Here is a 21,787-nt window from a genome sequence, read left to right on the forward strand (position 1 = left end):
GAGTTTGAAGTCTGATACGAATTGTATGATATGATTAAATCGGGCCGCGCGCGTGTTTTCGATTATTCTAATTGTTTTAGCAAAATTCAGAAAACGAATATATGTAATTCAGTGCAATTTAATACCAATAGGCCTAATAATTTATAATAATAATAATAATAATAATAATAAGTATTATATGTAAGCGGATCTTGTTGCAACCACATTATTTACAGTAACTTAATTATCTAACTTGTGTATCCTTTCACGTGCATACCCGCATATAGAAAGTGAATAAACTGCAGTGCAGTAAAATACTATTTTAATTATGTAAATAAGCAGTTCTGAAAGTATATGACTTTTACGGGCTGACTTGCCAGCCGTGTTGTCATTGCACATTTTGATTAGACTATGTGTTGAAAATGACAGTCTTTTTTGCAATAAAGTGTGTGCTGTCTGTGGGTGCCTTAAGAGTATTTATTGTGAGTAGCTGTACTTTATATCAAAATTTTGATCAACATTTTTGATTTTTAAATATCGGCAGGGTGCCTTTTATAAAATGAAGAGAAACTTGTGTAACTCTACTCCCCGTGTTTTGGAGAAATGGTGCGAAGTACGACAAGGTCACTGTTGATAAACGTACTAGGCGGTGCAGCAGCCATACTGATGACGTCATGAGCATTAAGGGCCCCCGCATCCGAAGGGAAAGGCATGTCCTTCTTTTCCCTTTTTTTTGTGTTAATGCCATTCCGTGTTACAAAATCTCTCAGGCTTGCAGCGACTTTCGGTGCCAGCGTGGCAAACAGATGCTCTTTGTGAAAGGTTGTGGTGGTATGGGAACGGGATGCCAGTGAGTGTGTGGGGGGGGGGGAGGTGGGTTCTGCCATCTCTTCTGCAGTGAGCCCATTTCTCTATGCGGCCTGGGAAACAGAGCTTTCATTGTGCAGACCCTCACAATGAGCCCAGCCTAGCCGTGCAATAGCGTAAAGTGGACTTGTGTTGCGAAAATGACCCCAGAGGGCTCGAAAAATACAAACACGTTATCTTTAGCTTTTTAATGTTTTTGTTTTTTAAGATATATCGGGCTTCAGAGCTGTTCCACTGGACTGGAAACAACTCTAAATTTAACAGCTGCAGATACTTTTTAATTCCAGCTATTTAAATGTATTTTTGTCGTTGTATTTTTTTTTTATCAGATTCTAGTGGCACCAGTGGCCTCGGCCATCAGAGGCACATTTCGTTTTTAGGTTTTCCTTCCAACTCATGGAAAATTTTGCTTACTAATGATTCCAGTTTTTCAAACCCGTGCCCCTCTCTGGGATAACACTCCTCTGTTTTTTTTTACTCTGAAAATCCAAACTGATGATTCAGAACCTGTCACCTTAGAGTAAAAATGGAAGGAGGTTTATTCAAAGATGCTCTCAACTTTCATTCCGGTCCCCAAAACAGGAAGCCTGATATTGCATTAGTATTCAGCCTGTATCCAACTTGGTGATTCCCAGTATTTAAGCTCAGTGCCCTGTATGAAATAAGGAAATGTTGCTACTTTGCAGGATGAATATTGCATCTGCTAATGCAAACTTCTTTCCCCAGCAGAAATATACTGAACTCCTGGGCTGTTCTGTCCTCTAACAAGATTATATTGCATGGTGTTTATATGGGTCTATTTCAGAATAGACTCATAGAGTTGAACAATGATTAAACGTAATCTAATATCTAGGTTGCAGATCCTCACAGCTCAGCCCCAGATGCATCACCATCACTCTGGGAAATTCTTTCTTTAGTCTTTTTAAACTGGCAACTCGAAGCAGGCTTGTTTCTCAAAGAGCAGCAGCTGCACTGGTGACCCAGTAATGCCTTTTGCACAGATTCGCTTCCCCAGCCTCCTTGTTTAAAGAAGGTCCTTCACTTGGCGGGACTTGAAACCAACTGGCTGTGTTCCCAAGAGCTCGAGTCAATACTGGAATTAATTGCCTTTCCACTGCGGCCCCGTTCTGGTGCGATACAAACTGAACTGTCTCTTAGACTTTCGTCAAATCCGCTGTCGTGACTCAGCAGTGGCTTATTGCGTTTATTTATTTGTTTTTTGGAATATTGTGATAGAGCTTCTGCATGCAGGTCTTTGGAGTATCTATGCATTGTTTTGACTTGAACATTTGACATTGTTTTGCACAATTACTAGCTATAGGGGCCGTGATTCAGTATATGTTTGGTACAGTGCTGTCGAAGGTATCGAAAATACCGAAAGTATCGATTTTGTCATATAGAAAATGATTTCGGTCCTTGTGCTTCATGGTATGGATTCTGCAGTCTGCACTTCCGTTTTGCTCTGACCACTGAGGCCCGTCAGGACTTTCTCACTGCGCTTGATCGATACAGACTGCAGTATGAGTGGCATGTGGAAATGCCGGGGCTCTGTGGCAAATGAAGGCGGATCACAGGACATGTGCAGGCCTGTATGCAAATTGTGTCACTGCACAATATTGGCAAAGGGGGCAAACACAGCTGAGGTAGAGGTGTGATGTGGAGATACGACGTGCATTTATTCAATGGGGTAAAACATTTTTTTGGTAGGTGGTTAAACATTTCCACAGTAAGACAATGATCTGCAGTTGTTTTTCTCCTGTGGCTTGTGTTCAGTTACATGCGATCTTAGGCTGATTTGGTTAGTGTTGATACAAAGTTTTAGAGATGTGCATTTGTTAGAAGTGTTTGTGTATTGAGATACGCATTAAAGAAGGTATATAAAAGTTATGTATATCTGTTTTATTATCCATTATAATAATAAGATAAAGTAACTTAATTTTTAATAGTGTTTACTGCTTGTGAATGTCTGAACACAAATTTCAGTGCGGTTACAATGGCTACTGCTGTACTTATTGTACTTTCACTGGCACTGCAATGCAAAGTTTTTTTTTAGATATTGTGACATGAGTTTACGAAAGTTTGTAAAGTTTTCACTGCCAACAAAATTGCAATTGAAATTTTTTACTGAGTCACAATATGTACGTTGTTGAATGTCGAAAATGGTATGGAATTTCAGTTTTTTTTCTTGGTATTGCAACTTTGAAAATTTAGAAGATTTGGCATCGTGACAAGACTAGTTTGGTACATGGATGTTTGTCTGCGCTGACTGTTCCTGAATACCGCGGTGATAGTTGTTTAATGGTGTTCTGAGTTTCTTTAGCCATTCTCAGAAAGGAAGAATGACGAGATCGCCAGTGAGATCGCCAGTGAGATCGCCAGTGAGATCGCCAGTGAGTTAGCTTTGTTTTTAGACTCCAGAATCACACCAGTACACCAGTTTGGAGGAATCTACAGTGGGCCTCCTCTGCTCAGGGAAACTGGTCTGGCAGCCAGTTCCCCTTCCAGAGACGCCCCTAATTTGATTCGCTCAGAATGATAAATTATTAATGATACGCTGGAAGCAGGCACGGTACGATGACAGCGTGCGGCATTCACAATGAAGAGCTCCTCTGTTCCCTCACCCCCGGGTGGTGATTTTGCTTTCATTCAGCCTCATGAGAACCTTACCCTGTGTTCCACATCACAGTCTCTCATTCACGGAGCAAGAATCGGAGGTGCTCAAATAATCTGTTTCTGACTGAAAGCTGGAATGGAAGGAAGGAAGGAAGGAATTTTTCCAGCTACCAGCTCAAAACAACCCGCTGGTTTTTAAAATTCCCGTTAATTTGTGATTTCATCATTTTTGCTTTTGCCAGTGCTGTTTTGTCTCCTGTTTTGGAACCTTGTGTTCTATTAAGTGCATCTCTCCTGTATCACAGAACGTAGGATGAGAATTTTCGAGGCTTTTCATTCTCTAGTAGACGTTACGTGTAACGTTTTCTTTCAGCACTGTTTTGGGTGACTGAGTTGGGAGGTATGCAAAAGATACCAGACACCGTCGTGTGTGCCGTCTGTGAAATTAAAAATGGGCAGTTTATTTTTGGAGGGTAAACCGTTAATGAACTTGGTGCAAGTGCAGATTTTCAACACTCTCGACGGCAGTAGCTTTTCTCGTGCCTGTTATCACACCCCTGCCTTCTGACATCTGTCTTAGGTGATGCTGTAACTGTAACTCTCACGAGTAAAAGCTGATTTACAAAGAAGTCCGCGTAGCGCTGTGAAGCAGCTAGAGTAATTTATGCTGCCCCCTCCCCCTGGAAGGCGGCCGTGCAGTTATGTTCAGTCTTAAACATGACATTTGAGGCCGAAGAACACAAAAAACACATCGTTTCTTAGTTTATTTTAGCTAGCTTACATAATCTTCCAGTGTATGAATTCTTGAACAGCTTTAAAGTGGGAAGACAGGCATGTATCTGTACCCAGCTGACTAAGGGCAACCATATTTGGCTTCAGCCTTGATACCCTGGCCTGATTTCTGTGGTAGTGACCCGTCCAGCGTCCAGGCATGTATCCCCAGTGTCTGATGGTCAGAGCGATGTTCTCCAGAGCCTTGTGGCCATTCCAGATGAAATCTGCCACCATCCCCATAGTTCCCCCATCTGTCAAAGATTAGCCAATTCAGGTGCAGTGAGATAGGAAGCATTAAACCACTGAAAGGGACAGATAAGGGGGCCGAGGGGAGGGCAGGAGTATGAAAACTCACCATCAACAAACATTCACAAGCTAAATTGGAGCAGCTGGATATTCTGAAAACACTGAAAAGTGTCTGGATGCTTCCATGGTCCTCGGTGAAGATGCTGCACTGGAATGAGTGGGGGGGTGGGGGCCTAGAACTTAATGCCTCAGTCTGATTATAGTGATATCGTGTCCATGCAAAAGCAGCAGTAGGATGCGTCAGGTACACTTTGGAATTCCGATGATTCAGCACAATGCTGATGCTATTGAAAAGTCACCAGAGGAAGCTCTTTGAAATATAAAATATTACTGAAGTGCAAATGTGGGGAGCACAGCCTTGATGGCAGGCCAAGGCAGCACATGTGGCAGAGAGCTGTGCGAGGCAAGGTACCTCGAGGAAGGAAGCTGATTTTGTGCAGGTTAAACTTGTTGTGCTTCCATGGGTCCCCCTCCTTCATGCCAGCCCTACTCCAGCAGGGGGAGTAGTGGTGAAGGAATTCAACCAAATGTGGTAAATGGGTGACCAGAGTTTTCACATCTAAATTACAGAGGCCCTGGCATTTAGTCCTTTGAATTTCTTCCCTAAAATCCAGTTCCTGTGATTCACTGGTTGTTGTTATGCAGTTATTGGGACTCAACCCAAATAATGATTTATTGATGTGAAATCTGCTGATTAAGCGCCGATAATGCTGATAAACTTGTTTTTTTTTTGTGTCTGAGCAATGCTCATTTCTAAGATGCTTTTTGTGAAGTAGAAGAGGCGATGCACTTGGAATTTTATTCTAGTTTGAGAGTTCATCATTGCGAGAGTCCAGGTTATGTTCTTGTTAAGGTTAAGTGATAAGGTTATTTAAGTGCCTTGTTTTATATGTTTCAAGACTGTGAGTTTCTGCTGCTTGAGAAATTGACATCCAGTAAAGCCAACGGTTGGTGTCTGTAATTTGTAACCCTAGAAAATTATAGTTGTTGATACTGGTAATCAGAATTCTTAGCTTTTGAAAATCCATCTATCAGTATCGGAAAGAGTTTCCGCTGATTATGTCGTTCGCTAGGAGTAAATGCTCCTTCTTCAGCCAAATTAGTGAAAGGAGGCTGCAAACTATCCAGAGTGCGTGTGTTGAACATTGCAGAAGTAATTCCAAGTCGCAACAAAAACTTGTAACCAGCAGATTGGACTTGCATTGTCCCTGTAATCAAACTGTAAGCAACAGAAAATAGAGTGAAATTCATGGGAAACAGCCAGTGTCTGGTCTGACTAAATTTTTAATACTAGCTTGATAAGATACACATGTCTGCCGAGATAAGCATCTTCCAAAAACACAATGCTACTGTTGACCCATATATGCAAGCTGTTCTGTGCTCCCCTTGAACTTCTTCATTCTGTGAGAGTACAGAATCTGTAGTGCATGTCTGATAAACGTGGAACGTCTTATGCTGTGGGAGTCTTGGACGGAGGCTCGCGAGCGTCGATAGAGAGACGAGTCATCAGTCGCCGGAATTAAAGGGCAGCAGCATTCGCCATGTGCCTGTAAGAGAGCTGATTAAGTAACCAGTTGAAACTGGGCTAAATCTGCAGCTGACTGACAGTGCATGACAGTCCCACCTACTGTGGGCATGAAATGCTCATCTTTCCACATGTCACATATATTCAGCGTTTTGTCCCAAAAAGCTATTCTTAATTACTCACTTATTGACTCTAATCAGTTTTACATTTAAAGTGATTTAACGGTAGCGATTTGACAGAACACAAAATGTTCTGGAGGAACGCTAACAATATGCTTGCCAGGAGTCAACGTCAACTAAAAAATGATGATATGTTATGGTTTGCTGTAATTAATTGTGAAATGCGTGTTTGTACATCATAACTAATAAATCCTGCATTTCTCGGTCATTCTTGAAAATGACAGAATAACACAAGGCTCCTGTCTGCGATGTATGCAGAAATGATGAATCTCCACCTGTTAATTGACTTTACTCTGCGAACACTTCATCATTGCATTAAAATATTTAATGGAACTGGCATTTTCACATGCTGCGTCTCATATTCCCAAGGTGCTGCTGGCCGAGACACACCCATCTCAGTGCAGAAAGGAACACCTGCTCCTTGACTTGTTATCGGAAACCATGCTCAGGTATCGCTAATTACTGACTCAAATTCCTCCGGCTAAATTCTTTCGGAACTGATACCTTGACGTTGGTAGGTTCCAGGCTGAATGCCACGCCATGTCTTTTGTAGAAAAGGTGAATTGAACAAAAACACAATAGGCGGGAATCGGAAGGTGTGCTCTGCCGGTTTCTCCTGAGCCTAACAGCGTCTCATGGTCAAAGGGTATCCAGGAATGGTGCTGTGATGCCCAGGACCTCTTTGAGGGCTCCTACCTGTGTTACTGAGGTAGGTGTGAAGGTTTCAGCTCAGGCTTTCTGAAAATGATTTGTATCCCAGAATTTCTCGGTCCTGGTCATTGATTGCATCCCGGTGGCTTCCTTTGTAGAAGATCACTGAACACAAAGGAGCAGAAGGAATCATCATTCCAGCCTGCAGCTGCTGAAGCTGGAACCAAGTTCATCTCTCAGTTCTTTCGTAGTTCTTGTGGTCCCTGTTATTCAGGGATCTGTCAGTTTTGTGTGTTTAACACTGTGAAGACTGTCTCCGTTACACCTCTGCGGGGATTCTTCAGGAGACAGCATTCCGGTTTGGAATGGGGGGGGGGGGGGCATTTAGTCGCTCTCTTAACATCACGTTCTATCTGCGTACGTAGACGAGCCAAGCTAGGTGGCATTTGGCCATCTGAACACTAAAACCGCCTCCAGTTCTACATCTCCAGAAGATGTTTGTCACCCTCTCATTGGAACAATGCAGGGTGGTAGAAGCACAGGTGACGGGGTGAGGGGAGATGAAGAGCGCCCCCTTTTGGTTCCATGCGGTGGAAGTAAGTTTGTCCAGTTCAGGCACGCAGTGGAGCTGATTGAAAGTGCCTCCATCTGTGCATCTCTTGTTATTCTGTGGGTGGTCTGGACGTGAGTCACTCTGGCTTACTGGGACAGGAAGTGTGTGCAACTCATCGTGGTCACACTGCACAGCTGAGTGAGGTTGCGGGGGTCAGGCTGTTATTATTGAGGAACTGGGCTTGTGTGCTCCATTTGGGACATTACCCAGGCTCCTTCCACTTATTTTTATCCAGTTATATCTTACTTAACAAAGACGTGTCTGAAAGTTACTGGAATCTCTTCAACGGCCTACTGCTACACTAGCATTTTGTTCATGATGCAGTCCATCATTTTGTATATGATGGTAATGGTTTGTCCCTGTTAGTGCACTTGGGGGGGGGGGTGGGATTGCAAACTCCCACATTCCTGGTTCAGATGTTTTGCGCTACATTAAACTTATATAAGTTGTAAAAATGAGTTGATTTTTTGTTTTTATAAATGCAGTAATATTACTTCCGACTGAGGATTTGTGTCAGAATTGTAATCAAATGGATTGATCCTGATAGGGGGCGCACCTGTGCAAAACACGATGCAGGGCTCTGATTCCAGCTGCCTGGGGTATGGAAAGTCCCACTGCTGTGAGGGGGTGGGGGGTCGCTATGTGAAAGTTTATCACATTTCCGTGTTTCCCATGACCTTGGCCTGAAGGACCCCCTGCCGGACACTCACAGCCGGCAGGAAGCTGCGATCCTGTGCTGGGCGTGCCGCCGTCTGAGTGGGTGAGCTCCCTGTTGTTCTGTAGCGTTGCTCTCGCCCCATCGTGCCAGTGCTGTGGTACCTTCTCCACCTCCGTCCCATAGAGAGGCTGTGCCTGTGTGTGCCTGTGTGTGTCTGCGTGTGCCTGTGTGTGTCTGTGTTTGCCTGTGTGTGCCTGTGTGTGTCTGTGTTTGCCTGTGTGTGTCTGTGTTTGCCTGTGTGTGTCTGTGTTTTCCTGTGTGTGTCTGTGTTTTCCTGTGTGTCTGTGTTTGCCTGTGTGTGCCTGCGTGCGCCTGTGTGTGTCTGTGTTTGCCTGTGTGTGTCTGTGTTTGCCTGTGTGTGTCTGCGTGTGCCTTTGTGTATCTATGTGTGCCTGTATGTGTCTGTGTTTGCCTGCGTGTGTCTGCGTTTGCCTGCGTGTGCCTGCGTGTGCCTGCGTGTGCCTGTGTTTGCCTGCGTGTGCCTGTGTGTGTCTGTGTTTTCCTGTGTGTGCCTGCGTGTGCCTGCGTGTGCCTGTGTGTGTCTGTGTTTGCCTGCGTGTGCCTGCGTGTGTCTGTGTTTGCCTGCGTGTGCCTGCGTGTGTCTGTGTTTGCCTGCGTGTGCCTGTATGTGCCTGTGTGTGCCTGTGTGTGCCTGTGTGTGTCTGTGTGTGTCTGTGTGTGCCTGTATGTGTCTGTGTGTGCCTGTGTGTGTCTGTGTGTGCCTGTGTTTGCCTGTATGTGTCTGTGTGTGTCTGTGGCCTTGTAAGGCTTCACCCCTCTGCCGTGTCACTGGAGTGTGACACCTTAAGTGTTTCCGTATCCTTGGGCCTCTACATGTGTGAAAACACAGCAGCCTTGGCACTGAGGTCAGGTGGGTGTGTCACCTGGAAGGACCACTGTGCTCCCAGGATAATGGCGTCGGAGCTCGGGGTGAGATTTGCACCCCTGTCTTTTTCCCTGTCGTGACTCTGGGGGTGGGGCCATGAGTGGTGACAGATTTAAAATGGGCACCCTGAGGTGCCTGCGGATTGCAGTGTCACACCTCCCTGAGGCGACAGAGGTTAGAGACACGTACCGCCGTGATGTGACACCGGTTATCAGCGTCTCATGGGGCGATGTGGGAATCGACAGGACCTGTGGCCCGGGGTCAGTCAGACCAGACACTGGCATTTAAAGTCCACTTTGTTTTTACTGGGTTGTTATGGGTAGAAGGGAAGGCGTCTTGTAGCCGTAATTCTTCAATGGAAAATCGGTACCTGCAAACACATCCTAGCTGTTGATAAATACCCACAGCTAATCGCACACATGCGTTTGAGAATCTAGAAACCACAAATTCAGTTTTACAAAGATACATGCTCCGTTTTCTTGTCAGTTTAATCTACTTCAATCATTCTTGCATTAATAATTAATTCTTATAATGATATAATTATGAAGTTCTTCCTTTTTACAGGTTTATCCATCTTCAGCATTTGTGCTTCATTGTTCATGATAATTATTCATGTTCATTTTTCACTTTTTTTTCCATTTCGCATTATTCAAATTGTTCTTGTTTGGATGTAAATTTAGCTAATAGTCCCGAGGTCTGGAGGTGCCCTGATGTCTGCCGCTGTCCCTGGGGACAGCGCTTACAGAACAGGAATAAGATTACAGCTGATAGCAGCTTCTGTGTCTGGTCCATTCAGAACCAGCCTTGAGGTTAGAAGTATGTGTGTGTGTGTGTGTGTGTGTGTGTGGGTTATGTATATATTACATTGTGGGGGCCAAATGAAAAATCCTCTTATTTTGACGCCATGGGGGCTGTTTTTCAGTCCCCACAAGGATAACCTCAATTTTATAATTTTTTTTTTATCTGTGACTGCAATCAAAAAACCAAAAATGACAAAAGTCTTGTATTTTGTTTGGTTACTTATGGTCAATATTAGTGCTGGGTGGGGGTTAAGGAATGATTAGGAATTAGGAATGATTGGAGAGTCCCCATAAAGTCTCCATCAAGATATGAATATGTGGACTGTGTGTGTGTGTGTGTGTGTATGTGTGTGTATGTGTGTGTGCGTGTGTGGGTGTGTGTGTATGCGTGTGTGTGTGGGTGTGTGTATGCGTGCATCTAGATCGTCGTTAGAGCGGCACTGGCAGAATGCCAGGCTTTTCCTCACTCCTGTCTTATTGGCGGTTGCCTAGAAACCAGGAATAGATTTCTGTTAAATTAGCAGTATTGAATTCCAGTGAATGGACCGTATTTCTCATGCGCTTATGACTGAATTATAATGACATATTCCTAGCCATGTACGTTCTTGCACCCTGCATGACACGCAGTTTATTTTTGGAAAATGAGCTGGAAACAGAAACATTTTCTGACAGTAACGTTTTAGACTGTATATGTAATATTTAGGTTTATACAAAAAATTGTAATAAATTCATAATAAAGAAATGCACATGATAAAAGTGAAATATACGTGACTGATTTGTCTCTCTCCATGTATGTCAATTTCCGTTTTGTACACCAGGCAGATGTTTGTGGGTAGAGCAACAAAACCCTTTTTGAACCAGCAAGTTAACCGAGGTCATACGACCCCCAATGGCATTTACTTTAGTAACACGCTGGACCAAAATAGTCTGATGACCATATAAACGTTGGTTTGTCAGGTACTACCTCAACCGGCGTGGCACCGGTAGAATGACAGAAGTTGCAGCTTTGCAGCATCACAGGGGCGGGTCCTGGAGAGGTTGTGGCCCCTCCCCCTTCCCTTATCACCATGGCTACAGTAGAGGCTGAAGCTGAATCTACCCGCCTCTAGCTCTCATTACAAACTTCCTTTTTTGGCGTTTTGGAACCAGCCTGGTGACTAAGAGCACCCCCTCCGCCAGATCCAGATGGCCTACCTTCGTCATTAACTGCTAACGAGCCCTCGCTGGGTCAAACGCTAACGAGCCGTCTTTGGGTTAGCCTCGCTGACAGCGCTTGCGTACCGTGGACTAACACGTGACTTTTTGTGGCGGCCTGATGTTTCCTGATATTTTCTTAGCTGGTGACTTTCACTCAGAACTCGCTATTTTAGAGTCTTGCACTCCGGATCTGCAGCTGGATATTATCTCCTTGAGCTGATTCCAGGGAGCAGCTGCCGCTTTTCCCCTGGGAACCGGACCCGTACTCTGCTGTATTGGGGGCCACCGGGCCGCCTCAGAGGAGCCCGTCTCTGGCCTTTGTGCAGAAGCCCGCTGAGGATTAGCAGAGCGGTGGTAGCGCCTGGGCCCGGCGGGGCCTCGCCGAGCAGATGGAGGGGTGGCAGGAGCTACGGCCCTCGTCCCTGATCTCAGAGGATGACGGCACAATAGCTGGCAGTCAGCAGCAAACACAAACCCAGCAGCAGGTGCGGCCAAAGCAACATTTTTTGCAGTTCTTTTTTAGTCCAGCTTGTTTACCTCACCCAACAGTCCCACAGTAGAGTATTGGATTAGCTTAAAGTTTAAATTCTTAACTATTGCTCTCCCTATTGCTGGCTTGTGAGCCGTGCTTTGCCCTCTGTTAATATTAGATCAGCTATGATTGGCCACCGATCACTATGGCGATCAGCTCCTCTCTCATCTCTGTGGTCCCACATCCCCGTCACTTATACATGTATGTCGTACTTGATTGAGAGTCCCGTAGTTATTTTTCAGTGCATTCGACTGATGCATTTCCAGCCTGGTACCTCGGAATCTCGTCCAGGAGGCCTTCAATAACCCTGATGTGGAAGTGGTGAGAATAGAGGATGCCATTCATGAATCACTTTCCCAGGACCTTCGACACGCAGAGGGCAGTGTTCTCCATCTTTCTTAGCCTGTGGCTTGGCTGTATGCTTATGCTCTCCTTGTCTTCTTGACATCAAAACATTTGTTGCTGTTTTTCGTTTGATTTTCGTCTGTGTCTGACTGTTCGGGGAGCCCCTCTTCCCTGTCCGCCTTACGGGCCGTGTTTGGGCCCTGCCAACTCCACTGATCTCGGTACTGGTGCTGTAGGAGCGATGAGGCATGTTAATGGAGCCCTCCATCATGTTCGGGGCAGTCACCTGACCTCTCTGACGAATCCCAGCTTCCTTCTGCCTCTCCCTCTCAGTTTAACTCGATATGCCTGCTGTTCTGATACAATATTAACAATTGGGAGATATTAAATAATCGTACCACTTTGTAACATCTTAATCTTATTCTGCCACTCTGGATGGTTGCATCGGACTTGAAAACTAAGGATTTTCAGTCATGTGGAAGTTTTCTGAGTTGGAAAATGCCGGAGATTTTAAGCCAGGTTGAAATAAAAATTTATGTAAGGCCTGGGCACGAACTGTCGTGTTTTTGCCAAACGCGTCACTTCTGCTTTTCCCTGGGTGCCTGCGGGAGCACGCTGGCGTGATGGAGGAGGCTGTGATTTGTGCATCTATTGCAATAAAGAGGAGTTACACCCGCGCAGAGCTGCTGCTCTCCACACGATTCAGACCTTTTTATTCAGGCAGATGTTTCCTCACGTTTCTCAGGCTGCCCACTGAGTCTGTCTTACAGATACTCGCTCCTTATGTGCACTGCCCATTAGGGGGTGTTGCACTGGGAGAGGGGGGCAAGGTTGTGCGCTTGTGTTATTGCCTTCAGTTGATATTTTTGCTTGCTCTTATAGCAAGCAGTTTCGGTGTGTGGCATTGTGATCAGAAGGCTGCTGGTTCAAATCCCACGGTCACATAGTGATGTGACCCCCTTGCGCCATAAGTGGGCCTGCTTTGTCTGTTGTATATCACTCTGGATAAAAGTGTCTGCTACAGAAATATAAATAATGAAAACAGGACAGCCTTAACAGGGAACATGTTCCATTCTTGGTTGGAAGACCCACGTTTTAGGACTCAGCTTCCCATGATCCTTAGTGTTTTTGCAAGCAGGTCCGCTGGGGTGTTTAGTGTCTTATGGTTATGCCTTTAGATCAGACCTGCTGCATCCCAGAATGCTTTGCCTTGTAATTGGAATATGTGAGCAAAACTCTGTACTCCAGATAGTTACATTTAAGGCCTCCTTCATATGACTCAGAGTATATGTATGTATACTATATATACCTTATACTAGGCCATGTATCTATACTCAGATGTGAGCTCCATATGACATCACCTCTAGGGTTTCCCCCTCCCTTGTGCCCTGTGCTACCTAGTGACCCTGACAAGGTTGGACAGTTTGAAGATGGGAATTCCCCAAAGGAAACTGAAAGAATTAAGCTTCTTTCTTTACTTCTTGCTTAGTTTTTAGGAGGTGACAGTGTTGCTTCGACGCTGCTTGGTTGGGGATCTCCACCCAGAACACTGTCATGCTCACATCAGTTATCATTAAAAAATTGTCTTCGTTTCCCCGCCCTATGACTCCTTAGGGACCTCGGGCAGTGTGCAGGATGTTGCCTTGACGATCGGATGGACTGTCGGCCAAGGAAGAGAGAGAGAACAAGGCAGGAAAGGCGCAGATGAAAGACGAGGAAATATAAAGGCTAAGTGGAGCGTCTGAGAATGGAGGGAGAGCGAATTACGGAGGGAGAGAGGAGGAGAGGCTGTGCGCTCGGTCGGTCATCTTCTCTGTTACACGTTGACCTCAGGGAGCCCATGCACTCTGCGTTCTCACACCCCAGAATCCTGTCCAAATTCCCAGACCAAAAGCAGAAACTCAAGATCCTAATTTTCCGCACCTTTTCTGCCGTGACTTTTTCAATGGCTTCGAACTTGACACAGATTTTCTGTGTTTGTAGTTTTTTTTGTTCTCCTCCAACATGAACCCTTAAGCATTCCAGAGATGGAAATGCCTGAATGATCATTGTACTGCTCTGATAAAACTTGGGCAGGTCCCATGTAAGGGGGGTGTTCCGGACTGGCTCAACTGTAAGGGCGTAGGGGTGTCATGTGTCGTATTGTGATTCTGATCCTTATGCTGGTAGATCCCTTTGAAGCACAGCATTGTCTTTCCACCTCAATCAAAATACCAACCTTGTGCTGAGTGTCGTACGGTTTCCCCACTATTTTCAGGGTAAATGTGCTTCCAGATCTGCTCATTGTCTCTTTCTAATGCATTTGGAAGGCAGAAGATGCAGATCTCTGCAGTGAGACAGTGCCAAATGTTTTTCGCAACTTGAACATACCTAGCAGTCCTGTAAGAAGGCTCACCTGGCCTGAGATTTCCACACTGAAAATGAACTTTAACCCCAAACTGGTCAACTGATGCCTTTCTAATTGAGAAGCTTGCGTGTGTATGCGTGTCTTTGTGTATCAGGGTAGCTTGGAGCAGAGATCCGAGAGGGCAGTAACAGCCAGGCGGTCCGCAACTTTGAGTGGTTTGAGGTCTGGTGTTCTTTAGCGGTCCGGGTGGAGTAGTTTTATGTGTGACCTTTCTCTTAACGCTATAGTTACACAGAGTAAATGTGAAGCAGGCTTCTTTAAGGGCAGAGTGGTGAGATGTTTCTATGTCCTGTCAGGGGTATATCATTTGTCCTCAGAGACAGTACCCCCACCCCCCCAAAAAACCCCCTTACCCTACAGGGATGTAGCAGCTGACCTTGGTGTATGGTCCCATCATCTTCTATACTCCTACCTCCATAAATCACTTTAGCCTATTAAGCCGATAACTCTCTGCTCACACGGAGTGTAATTAAGCATCTTATATCTGGACAGCAGCCTGTGCTGGGTGTCTGCATGGTTTATGCTGGAGTGCAGATGGTGGTCGGTGGTCATATTTAGAGAGGAGAGTGGGCACTGGCCACAGTGACATCACAGAGGATCTTCTAAACATAGAAGGTACCAGAGTGGTTTAGGACAGGGGGGATGTAGTGATACTGCACCTAACACTGGAATATCCAGAGTAGATTTGGGTAGGTATTAGATTAGCATGCCTTTTAGAAATGTTTCCTCTTCATTGAAATGCTTTGTGTGTCTTATAATAATAATTCCTAACCCCCCCCCTCCCCCCACCACCATTGGAGTGGAAGTAGGTCAGCGAGAAACGCTCATGAATTCTGGGAAGGGAGAAGCCAGAGAAGGTTACCTGGTAGCTGTGACATTTTTGCTCAGAACTGAGTGTTCGGTAGAGCAGTAAGAGGGACGCGAGGCAGGCAGGACAGAAGATAGCAAACGAGGCGACGCAGCGAGTCGTGTGTTTTTGCCAAAGTACTGCCACCTACTGGTCAAATGAGGTTTTTTTTATCTATGACGACAATGTTGTGGATGTTTTTATATGACAGCAGACAATGAGTCACCAGAGATAAGGGTGCAGGCAAATACCCCAGGAGGGGCAAAATCTATTGAGGGAATACAGGGAAATATATACAGGTTGTGGCGCTAATGGGGCTGTGGTCACTAATTTGTGGGGAAACACTTCTCCCCCTCCAGGCAGACGGGTCGCTCAGGAGGTGGCAGTGCTCTCAGTGACGTGCCCCTCCAGGCAGACGGGTCGCTCAGGAGGTGGCAGTGCTCTCAGTGACGTGCCCCTCCAGGCAGACGGGTCGCTCAGGAGGTGGCAGTGCTCTCAGTGACGTGCCCCTCCAGGCAGACGGGTCGCTCAGGAGGTGGCAGTGCTCTCAGTGATGTGCCCCTCCAGGCTGTTTATGAGGGCAGGGAAAGGGAAAGTAACTATCTTCTGTTTTCTCTCCCCAAAGTGGCCTCAGGGCAAAGAGCCCTGACCCCTGTTTAGGGCAATTAGTGATTGTCAGCCACCAACCATGAGGATAACTACAGTTATCGTCTGCCTGAGTGGTGCAGGTCGCCCCCTGCTGGTGTGTGGTGGATTTTGTTAACAGTATGGTTCAGCTGATGTAAACAATATAAGCCTCTGGGCGGTCTGTGTCTGGATGCCTCTTGGCAGTCTGTGTCGGGCTGCCTCTGTCCGGTCTGTGTCGGGCTGCCTCTGTCCGGTCTGTGTCAGGCTGCCTCTGGGCAGTCTGTGTCGGGTTGCCTCCGGGCGGTCTGTGTCTGGATACCTCTGGGCGGTCTGTGTCTGGATACCTCTGGGCGGTCTGTGTCGGGCTGCCTCTGGGCGGTCTGTCAGGTTACTTCTGGGCGGTCTGTGTCTGGCTGCCTCTTGGCAGTCTGTGTCTGGCTGCCTCTTGGCAGTCTGTGTCGGGTTGCCTCCGGGCAGTCTGTGTCTGGATACCTCTTGGCGGTCTGTGTCGGGCTGCCTCTGGGCGGTCTGTGTCTGGCTGCCTCTTGGCAGTCTGTGTCGGGTTGCCTCCGGGCGGTCTGTGTCTGGATACCTCTTAGCGGTCTGTGTCGGGCTGCCTCCGGGCGGTCTGTGTCTGGATACCTCTTGGTGGTCTGTGTCGGGCTGCCTCTGGGCGGTCTGAGTCGGGTTACTTCTGGGCGGTCTGTGTTGTGCTGCCTTATTTTTCCAAGGACACCTGGTTCTTTAAGAAGTCCTAAGTGGTGGTGCATGACTTAACACACAGGCCATAGGTCATCCGTTAAATTTCAAGTTTTATTCTCATATGTATTTGTTGAATAGAGTGATATTCTTGTGCCATAGTTGCAGGGGGGTGGGTGTAAAATAGGAATACAAACATGGTCAGCTTGGGTAGGACCAGAGAAATGAAATGAAATGAGGCAAAAGATTGCTGAGCTGCTTAAACGGTTATTAAAAATAGCTGCACACATGAAAATCCCCATTTCTACTATTAGACTGATAATTAGGAAATCTGCTTGGAGGTCCATCCCTAGGGGACCCAGGCCTGTCTTGCCACCTCTATAGCAGCAAACTTGAGCCTTTGGTGGCTGTCCAGGCGAAAGCCTCTGCTGTTGTCACACCACAAATGTAAACACTTGGGGGTTGCAAAATGTTGCTGGAATTTGATTGGAAGCCGTCACAGGAGGGTCTGGCGTGAAATAAGTCAAGGTCGTGAAGAGAAGAAGCTCCATCTGTGACGTATGGAGGTGCGTCTATGATGATGTGGGACTGTTTTTCTCCCAAAAGCCCAAGGAATCTAGTACATGGATTCATGGACTCCGTCAGATACCAGCATCAAAATCTGTCTGCGTCTGCCAGCTGGAAAAAACTGGGTTGTTGTCAATCCTTCCAGATGGACAGTGAGCCGAATCCACGCAAAAAAAAATGGTTCATTGACCACAGAATCAGGCAGTGGTCATCCCGGCCCCCCAGCCCCCCCCCCCCCAGGCCTAAATCCCAGTGAAAAGCAGAACTGAAGCATCTAGAAATGAGGCTCAAGGACCCTGAAGGATCTGGAGACAGTTTGTATTGAGAAATGCTCACACATGCTTTTAAACGTGCGTTCGTCTTTCCATTAGCGGTATGAAGAGGGAGGACGCACAGAGTAGCACATGCAGGGGTGCCGATTACTGTGGCGTGTAATTGCTACATGTGTAATTATTGTGCCGGAACTTCTGTAGAGCACTGTATAATTCAGGTTAAAAGGTTTGTACTTGAAGAGGATGGAACATCAACGTGTATCTCGGTGCAGATTGCAGTGTTTTATACTGTACTTTTTAATATTTATCACTTTGTTTTTTTATGAAACAGGGTGAAAAACCAAGAAGCATAAAATGAACGTGAGCCGCTTTGCGGTTCTTCTTGACATGGACCAGATCGATGTGTGTGTATGTTCACTAAGGTACGACGCTGGCAAAGACAGCTTCATCGACTTGATGGAGCTGAAGCTGATGATGGAGAAGCTGGGGGCTCCACAGACACACCTTGGCCTGAAGAACATGATTAAGGAGGTGGATGAGGACTTTGACGGGAAGCTGAGCTTCAGAGAGGTGCGGAGAGCCTAGAGACCAGATTCCTATCAAACGCTGACCAGGGCTGTTATAATACACGGTATTGTGCAAAAGGTCTTAGGCAGGCAAAAGCTATTAATCTGCTTAGTGTATATTTCTTGTAAAAAAAACAAAAAAACACAATTTAACATTATAACACATGCAAGTTAACAGTAACACGATAAAAACTATTAAGAATTTCTGACGCCTTGTTGGACGGCGAGATGAACGTCGTTTAGGGTCCAAAACCTCTCCCTCCTCAGGGGCACCTCAGCTGTTCCGGGTATTCATTAAAATTCACCACCACCTCAGTGAATTAATTGCCTTAATTAGTTAAATAACTCAGTGAGGCATTGATTAGCCATATGCGGTATGCTAGTAGTAGCAAAAAATACATGTGTGTATTGGATGGCCCTGGATATAATGGGGTGATATTGGCAGCGGTTCTGAAATGGCTAAGCTGACGCACTTTGACAGGCATCATAACTTTGCATCCACATGACGATCATTTAATTATTTGTTTTGACTGCCAAGACTTTTGCATTTTTACTGTGGATTAGCAGTAATGATGTATTAGGCCGACTACAGAGGGAGGCTGGGATCAGGTACGTTAATGACGCTGCTGCTGGGAGCTGTGGGACGGAGGTCCGCTATACAAGGCAGGACAGAGGAGGTTGTGGGAAAGGAAACGCTGAACCGGGACAGCGGCTTTTCCAAAGACAAATGCAAGTCCGGTACAAAGAACTATAAATACCTCTGCTCCACATTCATGCACGCTCCCCGCCAAACCTACCCAGCCAGCCCATTATAAACTAACCAAAACCAGTGAGAGGGTCAGCTGGCTCGCATTTGTAGGCACAGCACTGGTAATAAATCATGAGCTGAATATCACCCAAATCCAGCCCAGTGCCACTGCAGCCTTACAACAGTGTTCTTACAAAAGCCGTGAAACTACAATTTCCTTGAAACTCAACCCTATATTCGAGGGAAAATTACGGCTGTGTGCTGCTTTCGTAAAAATTAAAGTGACATCACTGAATAACTGCGATGGGTTGGCGCCCCATCCTGGGTTGTTCCCTGCCTCGCGCCCGTAGCCTCTCGGATAGGCTCCAGACCCCCCATGTCCCTGAATAAGACAAGCAGTTACAGAAGATGGATGGATGGATGGATGGATGACTGAATAAATATCACTTTAGAAATACTATGAGACTGTTTTTTTTTCTCCAAATATTAAAAATAATGCTGTACACAGCAATAAGCATAAGTACACTGTATTAGGGCAGAAGAATCTCTGGTTTCATGCAAATCAATGTATCGATGGAGCCCAGGGTACTATATGATATCAAAGATGGGAGCCTAGTCAGCTTGACTGATAAGTAACTGGATCAGGAAACGAGCTTGATGGGCCGAATGGCCTCCTCTCGTTTGTAAATTTCTTATGTTCTTATGAAGTCAGTGCCCTCTCAGCTATACATGGTGCTGTTTGCTGTATTGACACTTATGACCTTGGATCAATTCAAGGCAACACAAGTGGGTACATTCAGCCATTTCTAAGGGTATAAAAATTGTTCTTTTCCCTGCCGCTCCTGCCTTCCTTCCCAGTTCCTGCTGATCTTCCGCAAGGCAGCCGCCGGCGAGTTGGAGGAGGACAGCGGGCTTCATGCTCTGGCACGGCTGTCGGAGATCGACGTGTCCACAGAGGGAGTCAAGGGAGCCAAGACCTTCTTCGAGGCCAAGGTAGGTACGGCGACCCCCGACAGGCCGCTCACCTGGAACTTGGGGCGCCCCCCCAGCAGTCTGCCATCTTTGCCAGCTGTAAATGAGAGTCTCTGCCTTTCCCTGAAAAGGTCACCAGTGTGGAAACACCTACTGCTCATGTCTTCATAAAGGTATCTAAACAGGCGGTCATGCTTTACATTAACTGCACCTTCATAATGCATTTATAATGCATTCATAAACCATTCATAAGCAGCATATAGGTATACCATAACATCCTGACATATTTTAACAGCTTTAATATATATTAATAACAAACATTGCAATCATATAATCATATAATGTTTGTTATTAATGTATATTAAATGTATTAAGGTATGTTAGGATGTTCAGGTATGCTTACAGGCTGCTTATGAATGTTCTGTGACACACAATGATGAAATCACCTAATGACACATTTCTCAGAACATAGACCAGTCAAGTGACACATGATTGTACAGAATTAGCCTATTACTATTCCACTAGCCATTACTTCTTAGTGATTCATTGCAATGTGTATCAGTTAGGGATGGAACGATACCAAAATCTCACCGCACGATAATATCATAATCATAGGTCCACGGTATGATATTTATCATAATGCTAAAATATTTCGACAAAATGTCCTTTATTAAATAATAAATCAGCATTTTTTTTATTTGTATAAAATTTGCTTTCCTTTTATTTCAAAGTGCTCCTGTTTTCCTTCTAAAAAATATATATAAAATATAGCCAAAAAAAAAAATCTAAGAATGTGCAAAAAATTGGCATGAATTGTCTCCGGCAATGAATGACTGAACTGTGTTTGTATAACTGGAAATGAAAACAATGCAAAAGTCCTTTCATAAAATAAAATAAAAAATAGTATATTATTGCAACAGATGGATCTTGTTCACAAAACAGGTCGCACTCACAGTGCAATATCAGTGTTTTTAGTATGATTGCTGTTAAAAAAACTGCAATTATCGACAAGGAGGGATAATAAAATGTAGCTGTAACGGAGAAATAACCATGTAATTCCTCGCAGATATCGTCGATTGTGACGCCCGCTCTGTCCGCTCCTCGTGTGTGCCACGCCCCCTAATTACCCACGTGTGATTTCCTGATCGTGCCCAGTCGTGTCTTGTTTCCTGCTGCCTTGTTTAATGTATTTAAGTTCCTGATTTATACTAACCCGTGTCTGTCATTGATGTTAGTTGGCGTCTTCTGTTCCCTGCCCCGGATCCCCTGAATAAACCCCTGTTTGCCCTGATTACGCCTTGTCTCCCGCTACCTACCCGCCGATCCGCACGATCGAGGCTTCGCTCAACCGTGACAGAATGACAGACCACAACAAGGCTGCATACATCTCCGAGGAGGAGTACTTCCGCCTCGGAGAACAGGTAGCGTTCTGGAGATCCCAACCCGGTATCACTGAGGATCGTCCAGCGTGGAGCCTCGTCCGCTGGTGTGAGAAGACCCTCGGGGAGCTAGCCCTCGACCTAGAAGCCCGCTTGGCCGAGGTGCTGCGCAAGGGTCTCCTGCGGATAGCTCAGCTCCGGACCAAGCGCTCAGTCGCTCCCAGCGAGCGGGGACCAGTCCTTCCGCCGTCCGCATTGGCGGACGTAGCTCCACCTCCCGCCGCTACCAAAAGCCGGAGGAGGAGACGGAAGGAACCGGCGATCGCCCCGACGATCGCCTTGAGGGCATGTGCCCTCATCCCGGCGGCCCTCCTGGAGGAGGAGCGGGAGGTCTCCCCAATCGCCCGGATGGTTCCTAGCTCTGCTAAGCTGTCTCCCCAGGCAGCTTTTCCTGTCCGGAGAGCACCGGTCCCGGCTACGCCGTCGGAACGGCCGCCGCTGCCGGCGGACCCCGCTCCCGTGCAGCCGCCATTGCCGGCGGACCCCGCTCCCGTGCAGCCGCCATTGCCGGCGGACCCCGCTCCCGTGCAGCCGCCATTGCCGGCGGACCCCGCTCCTGCGCAGCCGCCTTCGCAGCCGCCTGCGCAGCCGCCTTCGCTGCCTGCTGCAGCTCCCGGGCCGGCGCCCCCTCTGCAGCCGCCTGCTGCAGCTCCCGGGC

The 21,787-nt window shown here is 46.4% G+C and overlaps 1 protein-coding gene across 1 annotated transcript in view; it reads left to right on the forward strand.

The window, feature by feature from the left end:
- Positions 1-21,787, forward strand: part of LOC125744921 (EF-hand domain-containing protein D2-like) — a 29,427-nt gene that overhangs the window by 1,018 nt on the left and 6,622 nt on the right. Inside the window, exons 2-3 of the mRNA XM_049017232.1 lie at positions 17,827-17,974; positions 19,577-19,711. Of these exons, the coding sequence (XP_048873189.1) occupies positions 17,827-17,974; positions 19,577-19,711 (283 nt within the window). The remainder of the gene's footprint in view (positions 1-17,826; positions 17,975-19,576; positions 19,712-21,787) is intronic.

Source organism: Brienomyrus brachyistius, chromosome 6 (assembly GCF_023856365.1).
Source record: "Brienomyrus brachyistius isolate T26 chromosome 6, BBRACH_0.4, whole genome shotgun sequence".
Taxonomy (NCBI): Eukaryota; Metazoa; Chordata; class Actinopteri; order Osteoglossiformes; family Mormyridae; genus Brienomyrus; species Brienomyrus brachyistius.